This window comes from Mastigoproctus giganteus, chromosome 10, assembly GCF_048544385.1.
Source record: "Mastigoproctus giganteus isolate SK-2022 chromosome 10, ASM4854438v1, whole genome shotgun sequence".
Taxonomy (NCBI): Eukaryota; Metazoa; Arthropoda; class Arachnida; order Uropygi; family Thelyphonidae; genus Mastigoproctus; species Mastigoproctus giganteus.
Window position 1 is genome coordinate 110038287 of NC_143584.1, and position 19100 is coordinate 110057386.

Consider the following 19100-nt stretch of genomic DNA (forward strand, 5'->3'; position numbering starts at 1 on the left):
GATGTTTTTTTTTTTGTTATCTGGCTGGTCGCCTTTCACTCCTGGTTTATTGCATATAGGGTTCTCCTTCTTGAGAAGAGTTCTTGAGCGAAGTTGGTCAGGGCTCTGTATTCCTCCTCTGAATCCAATAGGTGAAACTCTTGCCCTCTGGGGAGGTATCTTATACTCGTGATTAGAATGCACCTGAGATCCTCGTATTGCGGACAGTCGTACATGAGGTGTTCCCAGGTTTCGATCTCTCCACATGTACAGCATGGGTCCTCTACAAGTGCGAAGTACATTAGCTTTGCGTTAAAGGGGCCGTGTCCAGTTAGCAAGTATGTTGTTTGCAACCCCGGAAAGAACCAAGTAGGCGATTTTGGATAGATTTTTTCAAGTTGTGGTAAGAACTTGTGGGTGATTGCTCCTTTGGTTGTTTCTGCCCACCTGTCCTGCCACACCTGCAGCAGGTGAGACTGAAGCCGGATCTTTTCTGCCTTATGGTTGTTTGTTGGGTCTATTGTAAATTCCAAGAAAGTGGTGGTTATTCCCTTAGAGGTATGGGATTACCAGTATTTAGCATTACCAGTATATATTTAGAGGTATGGGATTACCAGTAATACCTTGAGGACAGACTTACGTTTGCGAATGCCATTTCGAATTTTATGATGTTATCCACATCTCTGCGAGCCGTGCGTTCTTCCGCACCTAATAACCTTACAGTCTCTGCTATGAGTTCACGGTACGACCTCAGGAATCGAGTATATTCTGGATCTGTATTATTTAGGTAGTACTGGGTGTTAAGGATAGGAGAGCCGGGATATACCTGCCAAGAAAGAAAAGAACGTTAGCAAATGAGCCTTTATTTAGTACATACATTTATATTCATTATTATTATGGTTGGATTAAATTCTTAGTAGGATTGAAAGTTATGCAACAGTTGTTGGTTATTGTAGGTTTTAGGCACATCAGCAACCTAGGCCATATTGCGCCGTATATAATATGTCTGTAAATTACTTGACTTCTGTGGTCGATTTGCTGTTGCTGGACGAAAAACCCCAAGTTTCCCGGAGGGAAAAAAACATGCCACCCACGCCTGAGACCGACTAGCTCGTCCACATTGTAAAGAAAACCCATAAAAAGTTTTCGCGTCATTGACGGGATTCTAACTCGGATTTTTTTCATCCGGTGTGGGAAGCACGGTCATTATACCAACTGTGCTACCCACGAGGTCTTATGTGAGACATGTCATCTCGTACAATGCGCATGTGAAGGTAGTGGGGGTAAGTTTTCACAATTTTTTTTTTTGTGAAAAATTATTCCCATGTGAAATTCTGCACGGTGTGGCCTTTTGGCCATACTCCGTGAGGAACCGCGGAAAAGTGGCAAAAATGGGTTGGCGTTCCAATGACTATGAACGTTTGAAGTGTATTAAGACTAATCCTTGCGACCATAAATGTTAAACATGATTACATCAGCAACAAAAAGAGTTTCTGAAATTGCATTTTTTTCTTTCTTATAAGTTAAGATCCAGTTATGATTAAATACGTATTATAAACGAGAAAATTTATTCTTTCTGAAATAATTCTGAAATTATTTTTAATACTTTCAAAATAATAATAAATAAAGCAGTATTAAAATTATTTTATTAAATTAATTGATGTCAATTTAAATCTGATATTATTTTAATAATTTTACTTGATTGTTAAAATAACAATGCTTTATTTAATAATAAAATAGTTTTTAGCTGGCAGAGTGGGAGTGGCAATCTTTAGTATTAAATACGAGTATCTTCAGTGTGTTTACTGGGAAGCATGCTGAAGAGTTTTAAGCATGTTGAGTGAGGAACGGTGAGCATCGCTGTGGGCTTGAAATTATGTTGTCAATCTGTGGTGCATCTAGCTTCTGGGGGAGAAGTTGAGCAAGCCTCAGCAAAGTCCTTGTGATAACTCGCAGCCTCTGAGGCTTGATGTTGAGTTCGAGTACGAGGAGGTTTGCGAAATGGTGAAGGGATTCTCATCCACTGCATTGAGACGTCTGAGAAACCTATATTCAAGCCCGAAAACGGCTTGAAGACGACAACTAGGAACAGAGGACCAAATCTGCGAAGCATATAAGGATATGGGGACGATGCATTTGTGAGCCCCGGGTTTCGGATTCCTACTAGCTCCGGCCTGGTGGTCCACAGATCGGAATATGTTTTGACTTTCCCGTGGCCCTGTTGCCCTTGCGCCGTAAAGCCCCCAAATAAACAAACAACTTTCCCATGGGTGAAGTGGTGTACAAAAGTTACTCTCATCCCACATTACCCCTAGATCCAAATTAGAGGTCACCTTCGACCTGAAGCACCTCGACCGTAATTGCGATTTTCACAATTACGGTCCTCGTTCTTTAGTGTCGATTCTTTGGTTAAGATCATGAGCTGCGCCGATTTGTTGAATTAACCTGAAGACATCTTTACCGTTGTACAGCTGAATAAGAACAGACCATGTGCGTCGACCGTCTTACCTATACGCGTATGTTGCAGCGCTCTCTAACTAGCTTTTGAATATATCATAGTGCTTCTCCCCATATATCAGCAAAAAACGAGGTAGGGGAAAAACCTCCGCCCGTTTGTGTATATGTAACGTTCTGCTTATGCAGAACATCACATATACACAGATGGCCCGTTATACTTAAGTTTACTGATTAACTAAAAGGTCCGTGGTTGAGACGCAGCAGATCGGAGTTGCTGTTCCAACACAAACCACAGATGCTCGATGGGAAGCTTGGAAGTTTTCCTCATGTTCCGCGAACCAGTCTCGAACAATCCGGGCGGTGTCGCATGGCGCATTATCCTGCTGAAGGACGGCACCGCCAGAGGGGAAGATCGTTGCCTGAAAGGGTTTACCTGGTCAGCAGTGATGTTTAGTTAGAAGTGTTTGGGTTTCCTGAGCGGAGCCCGGAGTTTCCCCCATTAGCCGCTTCGTGTATTCTTGCTACGGGACTTCTTACATCCGGCCTGTGTGTTGTCTAAGAGGAGTGTTATGTTCTGTTGTGTAATGGCCGGACCAGCAACATAGCGAGTGGTTAGGTTATGTATGTATGTAATTGTCTATGGTGGAATCTGGAACGTTAGTTCATCTCCGCCTCGTTTCACTTTTAAAATACAGGACTCTGCAGAAATGAACTGGCTGTTTGGCTACCCGGAATCATCAGATCGGAAACGCGCCACCACCACGGGAAGGTAGACCAGGGGCTACCAACCGGCGGCAGCAGAAGAGAGGGACTCCAAGAGCCCAACAAAGTTCGAGCCAAAGACTCAAGCCAAAAATAGTAAAAATAAAAAAGTATCTTATACAACTATACATCCTGCAAGACTGGGCTGACAACAACAAACTCACAATTTCTCCAACCAAGACATGTTCAGTCCTACTCAGGGAACCTAGATATTAGGAGGCCTCCCCAAATCAAAGTCCAGGGGAAAACCGTCAAACTCGCAACGGAATTAAAACATTTGGGAGTCATGCTCGATAGGAATCTATCCTTCACACCACATCTGACATACATCATTAATAAAATCAGAAACTATTCTGCACTCTTTGCAAGAGTCACCCGTAAGGACTGGGGCTTGAGGAAAAGGACCCTCGCCCTCTGCTATACGACAGTATTCCTGCCAGCCATTTCATATGCCTCCGGAGTCTGGTACCACAAAGCGACCACCGCGGTCAACAGGAGAAAACTCGAGACGATACAAAGATATACCCTGCTAACGATCTCCAGAGCCTGCAGAACGGTGAGTACTCACGCGCTGCAGGTCCTTATGGGTGCCCTCCCCCTGGACCTGGAGATCGTTCGTCGCGGAATCCTACACCACCTCAGCAAAGGAAAAACGTCCACCTGCCTGAACTACACGATTGACTTAGCCAATGACCCTAAAATGGAAAAGAAGCGACTCACACTGCATCTCCAACAGACCTGGCAAACCCGCTGGGAAAATTCAATCAAAGGTGAAATCACCCGGAAATTCGTGACGACAATTCAGACGGTATATCCAAAATATCCCCACTGGCTGTCTCCAGGATTCCTGGTCACATACCTACTCACCGGACACGGTGCATTCAGACACAAGTTGTCAGGCTTCCGACTCAGTGACACTCCTCTCTGCCACTGTGGCCCAACAGAAACATGGGAACACCTCATGTATCAAGATCTACGCTGCCGGTTCATCACTGAAATTCGATTCACACTGCAAAACCAGGAACACCTCATCCTAGAAGAAGAAGACAGCTACAAAGCGCTAACAAAATTCGCTCAGGGCCTCTTCAGCAGAAGACGGACCTTCCCCCAGCCGCAACCACTGCAATGAAGAGAATGCAAGTACCCATCAAAGCTGCCCATAATCTGAAAAACAATTCGACACCACTAAGGACCACCAGAACAAATCAAACCCGCAGGGATCCGACTTCATAACAGAAGGAACAAAATGAAATCGCAAATGCACATCCAAGCTGACTGGACTAAATAACCTCGGATGGGATCTTAACCAATGAATGGCTACAAAATAAACTGGACTTTGTAAACCTCGGATGGGACAATGTCCCAAAAATGACATTCCACGGACTGAAGAAACTGCAGAGCCTTTCTGCACACTAGCCTTATTGGCGATCTGACCTGGCGCCCTTGCCTGGTCCACTTTTCTTCCCTTTCCCTGGCCGGGGGGGGAGGTGATGGTCCCTCTGTCTCCTACCCTCCTTACTCTTCTTATTTCTTAGCTATCTTTTTATTTTTCAGGTCCAATTTACAGATTTTCTGTTGTAAAACTATTTAGGTGGAGATGGGCTTTTGCCTGGGAACCACCCTGACACAGTATACACACACACACACACACACACACACCTCCTTGCCGGGAGAGCCAATATGGCGGCCTTAGTGTCCGGACACGTTTTATCGCGCTCCTGATTTTTAATGGAATTTAGTAGTTTAAAATGTGCATATAGTTCAAAAAAGTGTTCAAGCTGAAAGAACTTAATCGGAGGATTCCCTAGGTGAGACTGTTTTTATATTCTACTGGGAATTTAGTAAACTACCAGCGTTTTTATCTGTGTCCTTTGTTTCCAGACCTACAATGGTCACCATGTGGCTGGCGGAAAGGCCATAGAGAGGCACTGATATAAAGCAGTGGCCACGTCGGTAGTTTGCACTTGACTGGGGAGGTTCCCAAACCGTGTTAAAACCGAGCAGGAAGTTTGCTCCACCAAACTGTGCTGGCGCACTATGGTCATAGTTGCCGATGCGCCCAATAAATCCCGAAACAAACAAACCAAACTGTGCTGGTAACTGCTATATGTTATATTATGTGTGTATTAACTGCTTTATGTGTACATTAAACCAGAAGCAGTGACTCCCCCCCCCCTTCTTGCCATAAACTTTGCCTGGTTGACTGTGAACTCCTTACCTATGCATTCCACGGAATTACTAATGGCACTATCGCCTCCGGCGCCCCAGGAAGCCCCTATGAGAAGTAATCCTGCTCTTCTGGGAGCATTTTCACGCTAAGCTATTTCCTCCCCCCCTTAGTGACCGAAGGGGATAGCACAAAACTTCAATAACCACCTGTGTGCCTTCAAATTCAACCACAGATTTGTGGAGGACATCGTCCGACAGCATTTTCAGTGCCCTACCAGATCATCCCAACATACGCCCGATAAACCGAACTCTCCCGGTTATCCGGAATTCGCTAAATGGAAGGGAAAACAGAAAAAATTATGGAATCCTTGATGCAGTCACAAAGTGACCACCTCGACATTATTGACGAGACAGAAGATATGGAGGTCACCCGAACAGGGGCCTCTCAAGCCAAGCGAAAAAATAAGCGAGTGACCCGCTCCCAGACCGAGTCTAGAGAGCAGCCCGACCACACAGCATCTCAAAGGGAAACAAACAACGATGACAAACAACAGGAACCACCCCTGAACTACACTCTTCCAGAGGGCTCCGTCTATGAGAAAACATTCATTTTAAAAACGGCCCTTGAAAATATATTCAAAGAGAACCCTAACAGGATCTCATCCGGACTGAGGTCTCAAATTGTGACAATATTTCACAAAATGGAGACAATTCTCCATGGTACATACTTAGAAAGTGAGAGAATATCTACACGGCTACAAACCTATATGGAATGTGGGGCAAACAAAATGCCACAGCGCGCCCCCACATATGCCCAAGCGCTGAGGAATATACCAAACGAGGCAGAGAAAACAAACAAAGTGGAAATCCAACAAAAGAAAGTATTATTGAAAACCCCGAACATCGTCATACTGAGACCCACCGGAGAAGAGAGACCCTCCAGTGAACAAATAAAGCAAAAAGTCAAACAATCTCAAAGAGGACTTCGAAAACACTAGGATAAAGTCTATCCGGAAAAGAAGAAGTCCTGGTATCGTAATTGAGACGGAAAGCAAGGAGGAAGCCGAGGGGATAATAACGAACCCCAAGCTAAATACCCTGGGACTCATGGCAGAGATCCCAAAAAAGAAAGGCCCATCAATAGTTATTTTCAATGTGGACCAAAATCTACAACCACAACAACTCACGGAAGAAATATATAGAAGAAACCTAAAAAGCCACCTACCGAATCAAGAAGGGGCTACACTGCTGACCCCAAAATACAGAACCCAGTCCAAAACATATGGAGGATATAACTGGACAGTTGAGATGACTCCGCCTGCCTGGCAGATCCTAAAAAACCAAAGCAGGATTTTTGTCGAGTGGAGCTGCCTCCGTTTTAGAGAGCATGTGGCCATACCGACGTGCTTTAGATGTTGCAAATATGGCCACACCACTCACACCTGTGCCCAAAAGGAACCAACCTGCGGCCACTGCTCAGAGAGGGGACATGATTTTAAGACCTGCCCCAACAAAACTAAGGAACCCATCTGCACCAATTGCAAAAGCCTCAGAATGGATCACAACCACTCCATCCGAGACTCAAACTGTCCCACTTACCTCAAGGTAAAAGGCACCTACCAACAAAGAATTGATTATGGGAATACAACATAAAAAATACAATTGCGGCGTACTAAAGATACACCAACTAAACGCCCACCGAGCTCGAGCGGTTGTTCAGCAGGTACGACTCCAAGCAGATGAGGATAATGCCGACATTATCATAGTCCTAGAACCGTATACCAATCAGAAACAAGTAAGGGGATACCCGCTCAATTATAAAATTGTTCAAAGCAACGAAGACACCCCCTGGGCAGCAGTACTAGTAAGAAATCCAGAGATAACGGTTACAAAGATACCACAACTTTGCACTCCCTGGGCAGCCTGTGCCCATATAATATGCTCCATAGGCAGCTACTACATAATAGCCCTCTACTGTAGGCCTGGAGTAGAAATCGACTTTGCCACAACATATCTACAATCAGTACAGACAACCCTGGCAGGACATAAAATCTTGATTGGAGCAGATGTTAACTGCCGATCGCCTGTCTCGCACAGTGCCAAACCGGACCGCAGGGGAACCTCAAACGGACGGAAACTAGAAGACTTCCTAGCAAATTCAATATTTACAGTCATAAACCAGCCGTTCTGCCTCCCAACGTATTGTAACATGCTATGGGAAGAAACGATCGACATAACTTTAACGTCCAGAAATATAGATACAAACGTAACCCACTGGACTGTACAAAACGCGTGGACTACGTCTGACCACCGAACCATCACTTACAGCATACAAAGGAATCAGGCTAGAACAGTCGCCACTAAATACCTGTCAAACAGATTCGCAATCGGGAAAGCAAATTGGTACGCCTACTGCAATTTCTTATCCACCCAAGGGAGACAGTACATTGAGGACTTGGACAGACGGGAGATCGAAGGTGAAAGGATAGACCCCAGCCAGTTCGCACAAGATATAACCTGCATAATCACCAATGCAGCGGAAGCGTCCATGAAAAGGAAAACTCCGATGACGGGAGCAATGCCATGGTGGACCCCGGAGCTGCAAAGAATGAGAAGACAAGTACAGGATAAAAGAAAGCAGTATCAAAGGGCACGAAGAACATGGCCCCAGGCGGAAGTCGCGGAACTGAGACAACAATATAGACAGATCCGAAACTTTTATACAGAAACTATTAAGAAAAACAAGAAAACATCCTGGGAACGACTTGTCCAAGTAACAGGAAATACTGAACCCTGGGGAGTGGTGTATAAAATCACCACAAGCAAACTCCCCAGAGGCGAAGTGATGACCGCAACAAAGACGGCACAAGGAACACTCACTGCAACATGGCAGGACTCAATAAAGAACATACTCAGCAATCTAATCCAAGACCCACCAGGCATACTAACAGAAGACCAGAAAGCCATCTGCCAAGCAAACGAGGAATACGAGACCCAACAACTAGAACCCCCTTTCACAGCCAACGAACTACAAGAAGCGGTATCACAAACCAGGAACAAAAAGTGCCCTGGCCCCGATCTCATCGAGCCGGAAATGGTCAAGAAAGCAGCGGAGGTTATGCCGGACCTCCTGCTCCGACTGTACAACACCTGTATCAAAGAGGGCCAGTTCCCCACCAGCTGGAGGACGGCCAATCTAAAACTGATCCTCAAAAATCGAAACAGACACCAGGAAAATCCCAATTCATATAGACCCATAGCCTTATTGTCGACACTAAGCAAGCTTTATGAAAGATTATTACATAAAAGGATCCACAACCACTATAATGAGGCAAACCTGAATTCACCCAAGCAATACGGATTCAAATCGGGATCTTCGACCATAGATGCCGTCCAAGGCCTAATCACCAAAGCGATGCAGTGTACCAAGAAATATTTCCTTGTCATAGCCGTCGACTTTGCTGGGGCGTTCGACACCCTCTGGTGGCCGAGCGTCCTTTGCAGGCTCAGGGCAGCGAGAACACCAAGCAATTTGTACAGGAGCATCAAAACTTATCTCTCGGACAGAAACGTCCAAGTAATAACGCCCTACAAGAAGTTGACCTGGCCGGTCCGCAGGGGCTGCCCTCAGGGATCTGTCCTGAGGCCGCTCCTGTGGAATATAGTGTTTGACGAGTTCCTCACCATGGACCTGGGGGAGGTGGAGGTCCAGGCCTTCGCAGACGACCTCGTACTGACGGTCGCGGCAGATTCCAGACAGAACCTTGAAACGCTTTCAAACCAAGCCCTTGAAACCTTGCAGGACTGGGCAAAACTACACACCTTAACAATCTCGCCAACGAAGACGGACTCAGTACTATTGAGAGGGAGGTTAAACCTTAGAAGACCGCCACAAATCAAGCTGGCAGGACAAACAATCAAACTGTCAACGCAAATTAAATATCTGGGACTGATCATCGATCAGAACTTATCATTTAAACCGCACCTAATCTATCTAAAAGAGAAACTGCGGAAATACACAGCGCTCGTTGCCAGAGTTACACGCAGGGACTGGGGGCTAAACAGGAGAACCCTGTCCCTGTATTATAAAGCCATCTTCATCCCGATAATAACATATGGATCTGCCATATGGTACAAGAAAGCAGGAACAGCAGTGAATAAAAGGAGACTGAACACGATCCAACGCAACATATTATTAACAAGAGCATGTAACACGGTTAGTACGAGTGCCCTACAGGTCCTTGCGGGGACCTTACCCTTGGATTTAGAGGTAACCCGCTGCGGACTTATGTATCTACTTGCCAAAGGAACCCAAACCACCTACAATGGTCTTACCATTGACATCACCAATAACAGGAAAAACGAGAAACAAAAAATAGTGGACCACCTCGTACAAATTTGGCAGAGAAGATGGACAGACGTGGAAAAAGGAGCGGTAACAAAAAAATTTATTCCCCAAGTAACCAAGCTGTATCCCAAGGCCTAAACACTACTTTTCTACTCACCGGCCACGGGCCTTTCAAGGCCAAATTAAATGCCATTGGCATAATCGAGGAATCACACTGTCTCTGCGGCGAACTAGAAACATGGCATCACGTTATACATCAGTGTGAAATATACGAAGACATCAGATGTCAAATGATCACAAGAATTAAATACATCCCTAACACCCAGGAACACCATCTCCTGGACACACCAGAAGAATTTACGGCCTTTAGTCGCTTTGCCCAGGACGTCTTCTCCAGAAGAAAACGACAAATAGCCATCCACCAAGGCCAACAGGAGTAATGAAACCAAACATGGACACCAAGGAATACGAGAAACTAAGGACGGAGATATCAACCAATGATGATGACCAAAGAAAGAGGAACACAGGTATGAGGCTTGCCCCATGAGTGACAATGAAGAGAAACTGACGTGAGACAAAGGCCATATTGGAGACCTGAAGAGGGCACTCTAGCCCTCTTCACCTATAATTCCTAACTCCCCGGGAGGAGGGGACGGCCACACGGTCCCCCCTTCTCGCCATCCCTTGTTTCCTCTCTGGTGGGGCATGGGCATGCCCCACTGAAACTGGGGCCGCCTTCTCTATTGGCTCCATACTTCTGTCTTTTCCCCCCAGTCTTCTGTCTCCCTCCCCTCTATCTTCACGCTAGCGAAGTCCCACACATCAAAATTAATACATCAAAACCGCCATACGCCCAGCATTCGGTCTAAGAAATTAAAGCGATAATATCCCCACGTCAACGCAAATAACAAAAATCACTTTATTTTATTTTCTTGATGACCATTGGAATATGCCACCCAAAGTTTTTTTTTTTTTTTTTTTTTTGGTCCTAGCCGCCGAAATCTCAGGAAACTAAGCGGCAGGACCTGCCAGAGTAAACTAAGTCTAAAGAGTTCCTGGCCTGCCTCCACGTGGCGTAAGTGGGGCAACGTTGGATCCCAACAGGGATCCAGCGGCTAAATGGCCAGAAGAACAACGGTACACAACATTACACGATCCAAGATCCATACACTTTTAAATCTCTGGCATTTACAGTGTACTGTAATACACCACAACGTAAACTACGCGGAGATGGGGGGAACCCCTGGTGCCGCTTGACCCTAAAAACACTTACACTTACACTACCCTCCTTGCCACCCACACTTTCCCTTCTGGTGGGGCATGGGCATGCCCCACCAAATCTTGGATTTTTTTTTTTTTTTTTTTTGATTTGGTAGTTGTTGGCGCATCAGCTTCTGTGGCCATATTGCACCTCACAAGGTTTTTGCAGTACTTTGATCCAAGCCCGAGGCGGGAATCGAACCCACGACCTTTGGGTTGCCGGGTAGGTACTTTACCCACTCGGCTAGCCCGGTCGGCCCCAAATCTTGGAGTCACCCTCCCCATCGACTCCATTCTTCTGTCTGTCGCCCCCCCAGCCTTCAGTCTCCCTCCCACTCTACCTGCATGCAAGCGAAAGCCCCACACATCCAAACTTAATTACAGCCAAATTTGATTCGCCCACAATTTTCGGCCTCACAATTCTAGCACAACCACCACGCGATAACCTCTCAAATTTTTTTTTTTTTTTTTTTTTTTACTTAGTTATTTTTATTTTTTATTTTTTTATTTTATTTTAATTATTTATTTTTTTTTATTTATTTATTTTTTTTAGGTTCTAGCCACTGAAATCTCAGGAAACTAGGTGGCAGGACCTGCCAGAGTACTTATTTAAAATATTGGTGTACCTGGTCTGCCTCCACGGGGCATAGTGTGGGCAACGTCTGGCCTCAGCAGAGGCCTGCCGGCTAAATGGCCAGAAGAACAACGGTACACAACACTAATCATGTACAATATCCATACACTTTTAAATCTCTGGCCTTTACAGCGTACTGTATCACACGACAATGTAAACTACGCGGAGATGGGGAAACCCCTGGTGCCGTTTGACCCCAAACACACTTTACACTATACAAAAATTAAATACTGTACACAAGATTAGGGGGCGCTTCCGTAGCCAGGTGGGCAGGAGCAACAGTGCGTAGCACACGCTTCTTGATTAGACCGGGGTTCGAGCCCGTGACCACCAAATACGGAGGATGCGGAAAGATCAGGGAATGACCACCGCATATCACCGGAGCAATATGGTCTTAGTTGCTAATGCTCCTAAAAACCAAATAACAACTGTGAATTACAGGCTCCGAAAAAGCGATGAGTGTTTGCCTTTTTATTTCCATACTTGTTATTTTATATTGTACTTTAAACGTAGTCTTATCGTTATTGTTACGCTGGTTATTTTTAATTTAGATAAAGAGTTTTTGTAGATTATTGCTTAATATACGTAAAACCGTTATTTCGTTCGAATCTTGCAGCCATTGTTTTTGTATAGAGCAGTAGGGAAGTCAAATTTTTAATTGTGGTAACTAGGCAGCTCTAACGTATAATTATATAGTGTAATACGCATCACTGCATTTAGGATTCTATTAGATAGCGTAGTCATCATCAGCCATTTTCAATCCACTGCAGGATGAAGGCCTCTCCAGCAACTTTCCAGTTCCTTCTGTTTTGAGCACTGGCCATCCATTTACTACCCAAAAACTCATGAATTTCATCTATCCATCTCCACCTTTGTCTTCCAAGTTTTCTTCTAGCTCCTCTTGGGTACCATTCTGTTATTTTCTTAGTCCATCTGTCATCATGTCTTCGAGCTATGTGTCCTGCCCAAGACCATTTTAGTTCTTTAGTTTTGATAAGAATGTACTTTACTTGAGTTTGCTGCCTAATCCATGTGTTTCTCTTCTTATCTAACAGTATGATTTCCAATATAATTCGTTCCATTCTTCGCTGTGTAGTTCTCAGCTTCTCTTCCATTCTTTTGGTGAGTGCCCAAGTTTCACTACCATAAGTCATGGTGGGGAGTATACATTGGTTATTTATTTTACGTTCAGACAAACTGGGATATTGCTCTTCAGTGTGTGACTATATTTCCTGAATGCTATCCATCCAAAATTTATTCTTCTCTTGACTTCCAGCCATTTATCATTAATACAGCTAATAACTTGTCCCGGAGAAGTATATGACTCCACCTTTTCAATTACTGCTCCTTCAATCATTATTTCCCTTTCTGTGGCATACTTGTTCATCATTACTTTTGTTTTAGCCATGTTCATCTTTAGTCCAAAATCCTTACTAACTGTGCATAACTGATTAAGATTTTCCTCTAATTCTTTGGGATCGTGGCTTATGACCACAATGTCATCTGCAAATCGTAAATGGTTTAGGTACTCTCCGTTCACATTGACTCCTTTCTGCGACCAGTCTAATCTTCTGAAAGCGTAGTATTGACAATTAATTAATTAAATTTATTGATTTTATTAATTTAAAATATCATGCCTTAGACTAGAGCAGCAAAGCAATGGGCACAAAGTGACAGGAGTGCTGGGACTCGGGGGAGAACTGAGGGGGGGCCAGTTCTCGAACGCATCACAGCCTAAAAAAATTTGCAACTTGTGAAATATTTCCCGAACTCACTGGAACAGAACATGATCTAGCCAAGGAGGATGTCTTTGTGTGTGCCAGGTGCAGAGAGTGCCTAGAAATTAGGCATCAGCTCAGCGTTCTACTGGGCGTCTATGAGAGCTTGAGGTGTAGGGTAGATGCCCTCGAAGAAATTAATATGAGGGGCCCGTCAAGCTCTCAGCTGCCCAACTCAACGCCAGATCTCACTCCTGGGCATCAGGCAACACAGCGGCCATCTCCAAGGCAGAATGCGCTGGTCCCAAAGGAACTAGTTATTGTTGGTGACTCTATTGTCAGGGAGACGGGGACTATATATTGTGTAAAAAGGATAGATGGAACAGGACCAGGGTATGTCTGCCAGGGGCAAAAGTTGGTGACGTTGTAAAGCATATATCATCTTTTAAGGGCACAAAAGGTGATATTGTTGTACACGTTGGCACCAATGACATTAAGAGTAGGAGATCTGCAGATTTACTTAACAAGTATAGGTCAATGTTGCAAAAATGTCGTGAGTCATTGTTAAATTTGAAAGTGTCTGCAATTCTGCCAAGACACGTTAGAAGGGAATAAATGATGAGAGCCTTTTCAATCAATTCGGCCCTGGTAAGATTGTGCAAGGCTCAAGGGGTAGAATTTTTTTCAGCGTGGTCTGGGCTTGTTAACAGGAGAGACTGCTTCTACAGGGATGGGATACACTTAAATAGAAAGGGTGCAAGAATATTTGCTGATGCTATCGAGGCAGTGTTAGGTGGGTCAGAAAACTGCTAGCTTGGGGGGTGGGATTCACAGACTAAAAGGTTAAAAGTAGCCGCAGGCAGAGGTGAAGGTGATTCTTGCACAACTTCTATTAGAATAAGTAGCGACCTGGAGCGAGGGGTGCTGGGGTTTCAGGGACTGATGGCAATCATCTTGAAACAGGTGGGTATATGGGATGTGTTAGGGTAACTAAGAATAAGTGCATGCATACTTGCATGTATACCAATTCTAGAAGTATAGTAAATAAATTTGATGAATTTGAAGTGCTGGTCAAGACGTCAAAGGCGGATATTGTTGGGATAGAAGAGACGTGGTGTCACACAGACATGAGGAATGCAGAACTGGAATTTGGGGAGTACAATGTGTACAGACAGGATAGGAAGGAAGGAGGAATTATGCTGTTAATTAAGAAAAACATAAAATCAAAAGAAGTGCATCCAGTTGATATAGATGAACAGTGCACTGTTGAGTCCATTTGGTGTGACATAAGCACTGCGAAAGCCAAAATAAGAGTAGGAGTGTGTTATAGGCCTAATAACTCGAACGAGTACAATAAACAATTGTACAGAGAAATAGTGGGCTAGTAAATCAGAATGTCTTATTATGGGGTATTTTAACTTCCCAGATATTGACTGTAACTTGTAAGTTGGTTACTCACACACACTAGTAAGACTTTTGTGGATTTATTGGATGATTGTTTTCTGCAGCAGCATGTTCGGGAGACAACCAGAGAGGGTAATACTCTTGATCTGGTTATCAGCAGTGATGATTCGTGTATTAAGAATTTGCAGATAAAGGAACCACTTGGTGGCAGTGATCACAGTGTACTGATGTGGGATTTACTTAAAGATATAATTACCATGAGAGGTAAAGGAAAGGGTTTTTGCTTCCGAAAAGGTGAGTACAGTGGGCTCAGATGGTTTTTAAATTTTGCACAGTGGAATCAACTGATGATGTTACCAACAGTAAATTCTAAGTGGGAAGCATCCAAGGAATTAATCGTGGATGCTACTAAAAGTTTCATACCTATTAAGAAATATTGTTTAAGGTTTAGGCCTAAATGGTTATCAAATGAACTAATGAGACTTGTGACAGAGAAGAAAAATGCATGGGATGCATATAAATTATCACGCGACTCAGAAGCCTATGGCAGATATAAGCTAGTCTGTAATCAGGTCACAAAGGAGGTTAGGCAGGCGAAAGCAGATTACGAGAAATCTTTGGCAAAAGATGCTATAAGAAAAACAGCAAGGATTTCTTTACTTATATAAACTCTAAAAGGAAGGGGATGAATCTGATTGGTCCACTTGATATCGATGGTTCCCTGTTGATGATCCTGCTCAGATAGCAAACAAACTGAATGAGTATTTTGCATCTACATTCACATATGAGGAGTGAAGGTTTGAAAATGGCAGAAGGTTATCAAATTGTAGCAGGGTGCTTAATGATTTTGTAATAACTGAGAGCAAAGTGGTGGAGAAATTGTTGAAGTTAAACATAAGAAAGGCACCTGGGGTGGATGAGATCTATCCAGTTATATTAAAGGTGGCGGCAAAGGAACTAAGCAAACCTTTAGCCATAATTATGAGCGCATCCTTGGACTCAGGGGAGGTCCCCACGGACTGGAGATGTGCAAATGTATTCACGAAGGGGGATCGAAGGGTGACACGAGTAATTACAGACCAGTTAGTTTAACTTCTGTTCCGGTTAAATAATGGAGTCACTGATTAAAGATGCATTGCAGGATCATCTAGACAAGACTGCAGCAATAATTCAGACACAGAATGGGTTTGTTAAGGGAAAGTCTTGTCTGACAAATTTGATAGGATATTATGATGTGGTTACAAAGGAACCGGATGCAAAAAATAATTTTGATATCATATATTTGGATTTCAGGAAAGCTTTTGACACTGTTGCGCATGGAAGACTATTGTACAAATTGGAGCAGAATGGTATTAAGGATAAGTTGCTAAAATGGATAAAAGGATGGTTGAGTGGGAGAAGACAGAGGGTGGTAATCAATGGGTGCTGCTCTTCTTGGACTAATGTTATTAGTGGAGTCCCACAGGGCTCTGTGTTGGGTCCACTGTTGTTTTGTATATTTATGAATAATATTGATGAAAGTATATCAGGCTTAATGTCGAAGTTTGGAGATGATACAAAGGTTGGCAGGGTTGTTGATGACAGTAATGGCAGTGTGCTACTGCAACAGGATCTAGATAATTTGGGAAGATGGGCTAAGAAGTGGCAACTGAAGTTTAGCCTTTACAAATGCAAAGTACTGCATATGGGTAGAAGTAACCCCAGAGAAACGTACCAACTAGGGCTTGCATAAAACCGAGAAATTTCAAAACCGGCTTTAACCGAAGTTTACTCTTAAAACCGGTTTTAAAACCGGTTTTCTCAGACTTAGGGAAAATAATTAAAAGCTTATAACACAGGTATTTTTTTTATCTTGGGTAGATTGTACAAATCGTAATCAAATCTTTTAAACAAAATCTATCGCCTCTTATAGTAAAAAAAATAAAAAAATTAAAATGCTCCAAAAAATTAACCGGCTTGAGATTATACAAAATTACAAATTGTATTCAAATCCTTTGAATAAACTATCTTCTCGTATAGTAAACAAAAAAATAATAAGCCCTATAATAATAAATAAATAAAAATAATGTGAAAAAAACAGCTTGGGGAAATTACTTTACTATTTATTGCTCAGCTTTTTTCTGAAAATGATCCTTTAAAAAACACAGTATATTAAGCATTTTTCCTGATAGACTTGACCTAATTTTTGTGTTAAAGAGAACAGTGATCGAAAACACTCTCTCAGATTGGACACTTGTTGGTTTAATGGTCAGCAGTGCGCTATAAACTTTCTCCAGCTTTTCACTTCTACTGCTAGTTGCCTCCAAAAGTTTAAATTCTTTGCTTATTTCCAATTCACTCGGATATTTTGAAGGCTCTTCAGTTAATCTCTTTATTACACTATCATACCCTCGCATGAGTGTATCTCCAACATCGGAACTAGACGAGTCTTTGTTTTCTTCTAAAAGAACAACTCGTTTATTTTCAGTTTCTTCATTCAACGCTAAGACTCCTTCGGAAAGTTTTGCAAATAATCTCTGATAAATCTCTTCAGCGTGCTTTTTCAAAATTTGACTTGGAAAATCAAAAGTTCTTGAACCTGAATCTTCTTTCTTAAACTTTTTTGGGGTTGTGTAGATAGCTCAGCAAAGCCACAGTTTGGCAATTTCGTCTTACTTTGTAACGCTGCAAAAGGTTTTAGTGAAACTTTAAAGCAAATCGGTTTTCTGCTGTATCAAGCTTAGCAAGCAAAAATTCTATTGAAGACTGCTTTAAGTAAGTCTGTATCTTCTGAGGTTATAGCCTTCAGAATCATTTCAACTGGTCGTAAAGTTTCACATAGCAATTCAAGTGTTTTCCAGTCATCGTCAGACACAGCTTCAGTTGACAGTACTGCATAGAGCATTTGGAATGCAATTTTTCAATTTCAAAAATCTCTCAATCATATAGAATGTGCTATCCCATCTAGTCTTGCAATCTAATATAAGTTTATATTCTTTCCCATTAAATTTTTCTTTAACAAAATTTTGTAATATGTCATTTTTGGTAGGCGATTTTCGAAAAAGCTTGCAAATGTTTCTGACTTTTTTAATAGTTTGTGCAATATTGGCCATTGGATTGAAGAAATAAATGAGCTCATCGGTAAAGTCGGTTTGATAAAGCATGACTTTCTGTCTTTCTTCAACTTCTTCATCATCACTACTTTCTTCATTATTTTCATTTTCTTCATTGTCTTTGGGAGACTCAGAGACTGTGGCACCATAATTGATTGCTTTTTCATAAAGTACATCTATAACTGACAGATGTATACAATGGGCTATACATTGTTGATGATAGGCGTAATTTGCTTGCCAAACTTAATCATCATTGCTGCTCCTTCGGTGGTGCAGGCAACAATATCCTCATCCAAGTTCAAACCAAATTCCTTTAAGTGTCCCTTCACAATTTGCTCAGTTCTTCTGCTATCAAGTGAACCATTAATCTCCATAAGACCTAACGACCAATGATTGTATTTTGAATGCACATTTATATTCATATACCTTTTATTTTGTATAAACGTATATTCGTCTAGAGTCAATGAATACCGTGCACCCAAAATCAATGAATTTTTGAAATGCTGAATGAGTTCTTCTTTCTTAGTTTTATAATAATTCAGAACCATATTTTTAATTCCATTCACTGAGGCTGGTGGTAATTTATCGTATTTATTTCTCTGAAGGTGAAGACTTGATTGTATAAACTCACTCTTGGCAATTGAATTAAAAGAAAATCCATCTAAAGCAGCTAATTTTGAAATCTCTTCTTCCATAGATTTTATAACGATAAAGTTTACTAATGTTCTTACCATTTTTACGGGAGGTTCACTGTTATCTTGTTTAATGTCAATCTGATGCATTTTCTTTAAATGCAACATCAAAGATGATGCAGGTCCTCCAGACGACTTCATTATCTTCTGACATTTCGAACATTGTGCTTCATCTTTGCTTTTCGAGCAAAATAATTCCATACATTTGATTTCATCTTGGAAATATTAAGAGTAATAAATATTAATTAGAAGGAATTTATATCGCCGACAATTTTAAATAAAAATATTGAACATAACAAAGGCACAATACTATGCGTCACTCCCGAAAGCACCGAATGAAGAGTCTAAACGAGGCAAGTTTCAAAATTTTCACGAAAGAAAATTTTTATTTATTTACTTGCAAATTTTTTTTCCCCAATTAAATCTACTGTATTTTCAAAATTACATAAAAGCTAAATTTGGTGAAGCTGCTTTGTGGAGAACATTTGATCGCAAATTTAATAGGAATAAAGAAGCAAAAAACTTTCTACGATCGAAATTTGATGCAATATTCAGTGAATCTGTTTCAAGTGGGTAACCATCAAT

The 19100-nt window shown here is 42.3% G+C and overlaps 1 protein-coding gene across 1 annotated transcript in view; it reads right to left on the minus strand.

Moving 5' to 3' along the window:
- LOC150079219 (neprilysin-1-like) overlaps positions 1–19100 on the minus strand; it is a 514861-nt gene that overhangs the window by 201801 nt on the left and 293960 nt on the right. The window contains exon 7 of the mRNA XM_090383906.1: positions 620–805. Coding sequence (XP_090240032.1) covers positions 620–805 — 186 coding nt within the window. The remainder of the gene's footprint in view (positions 1–619; positions 806–19100) is intronic.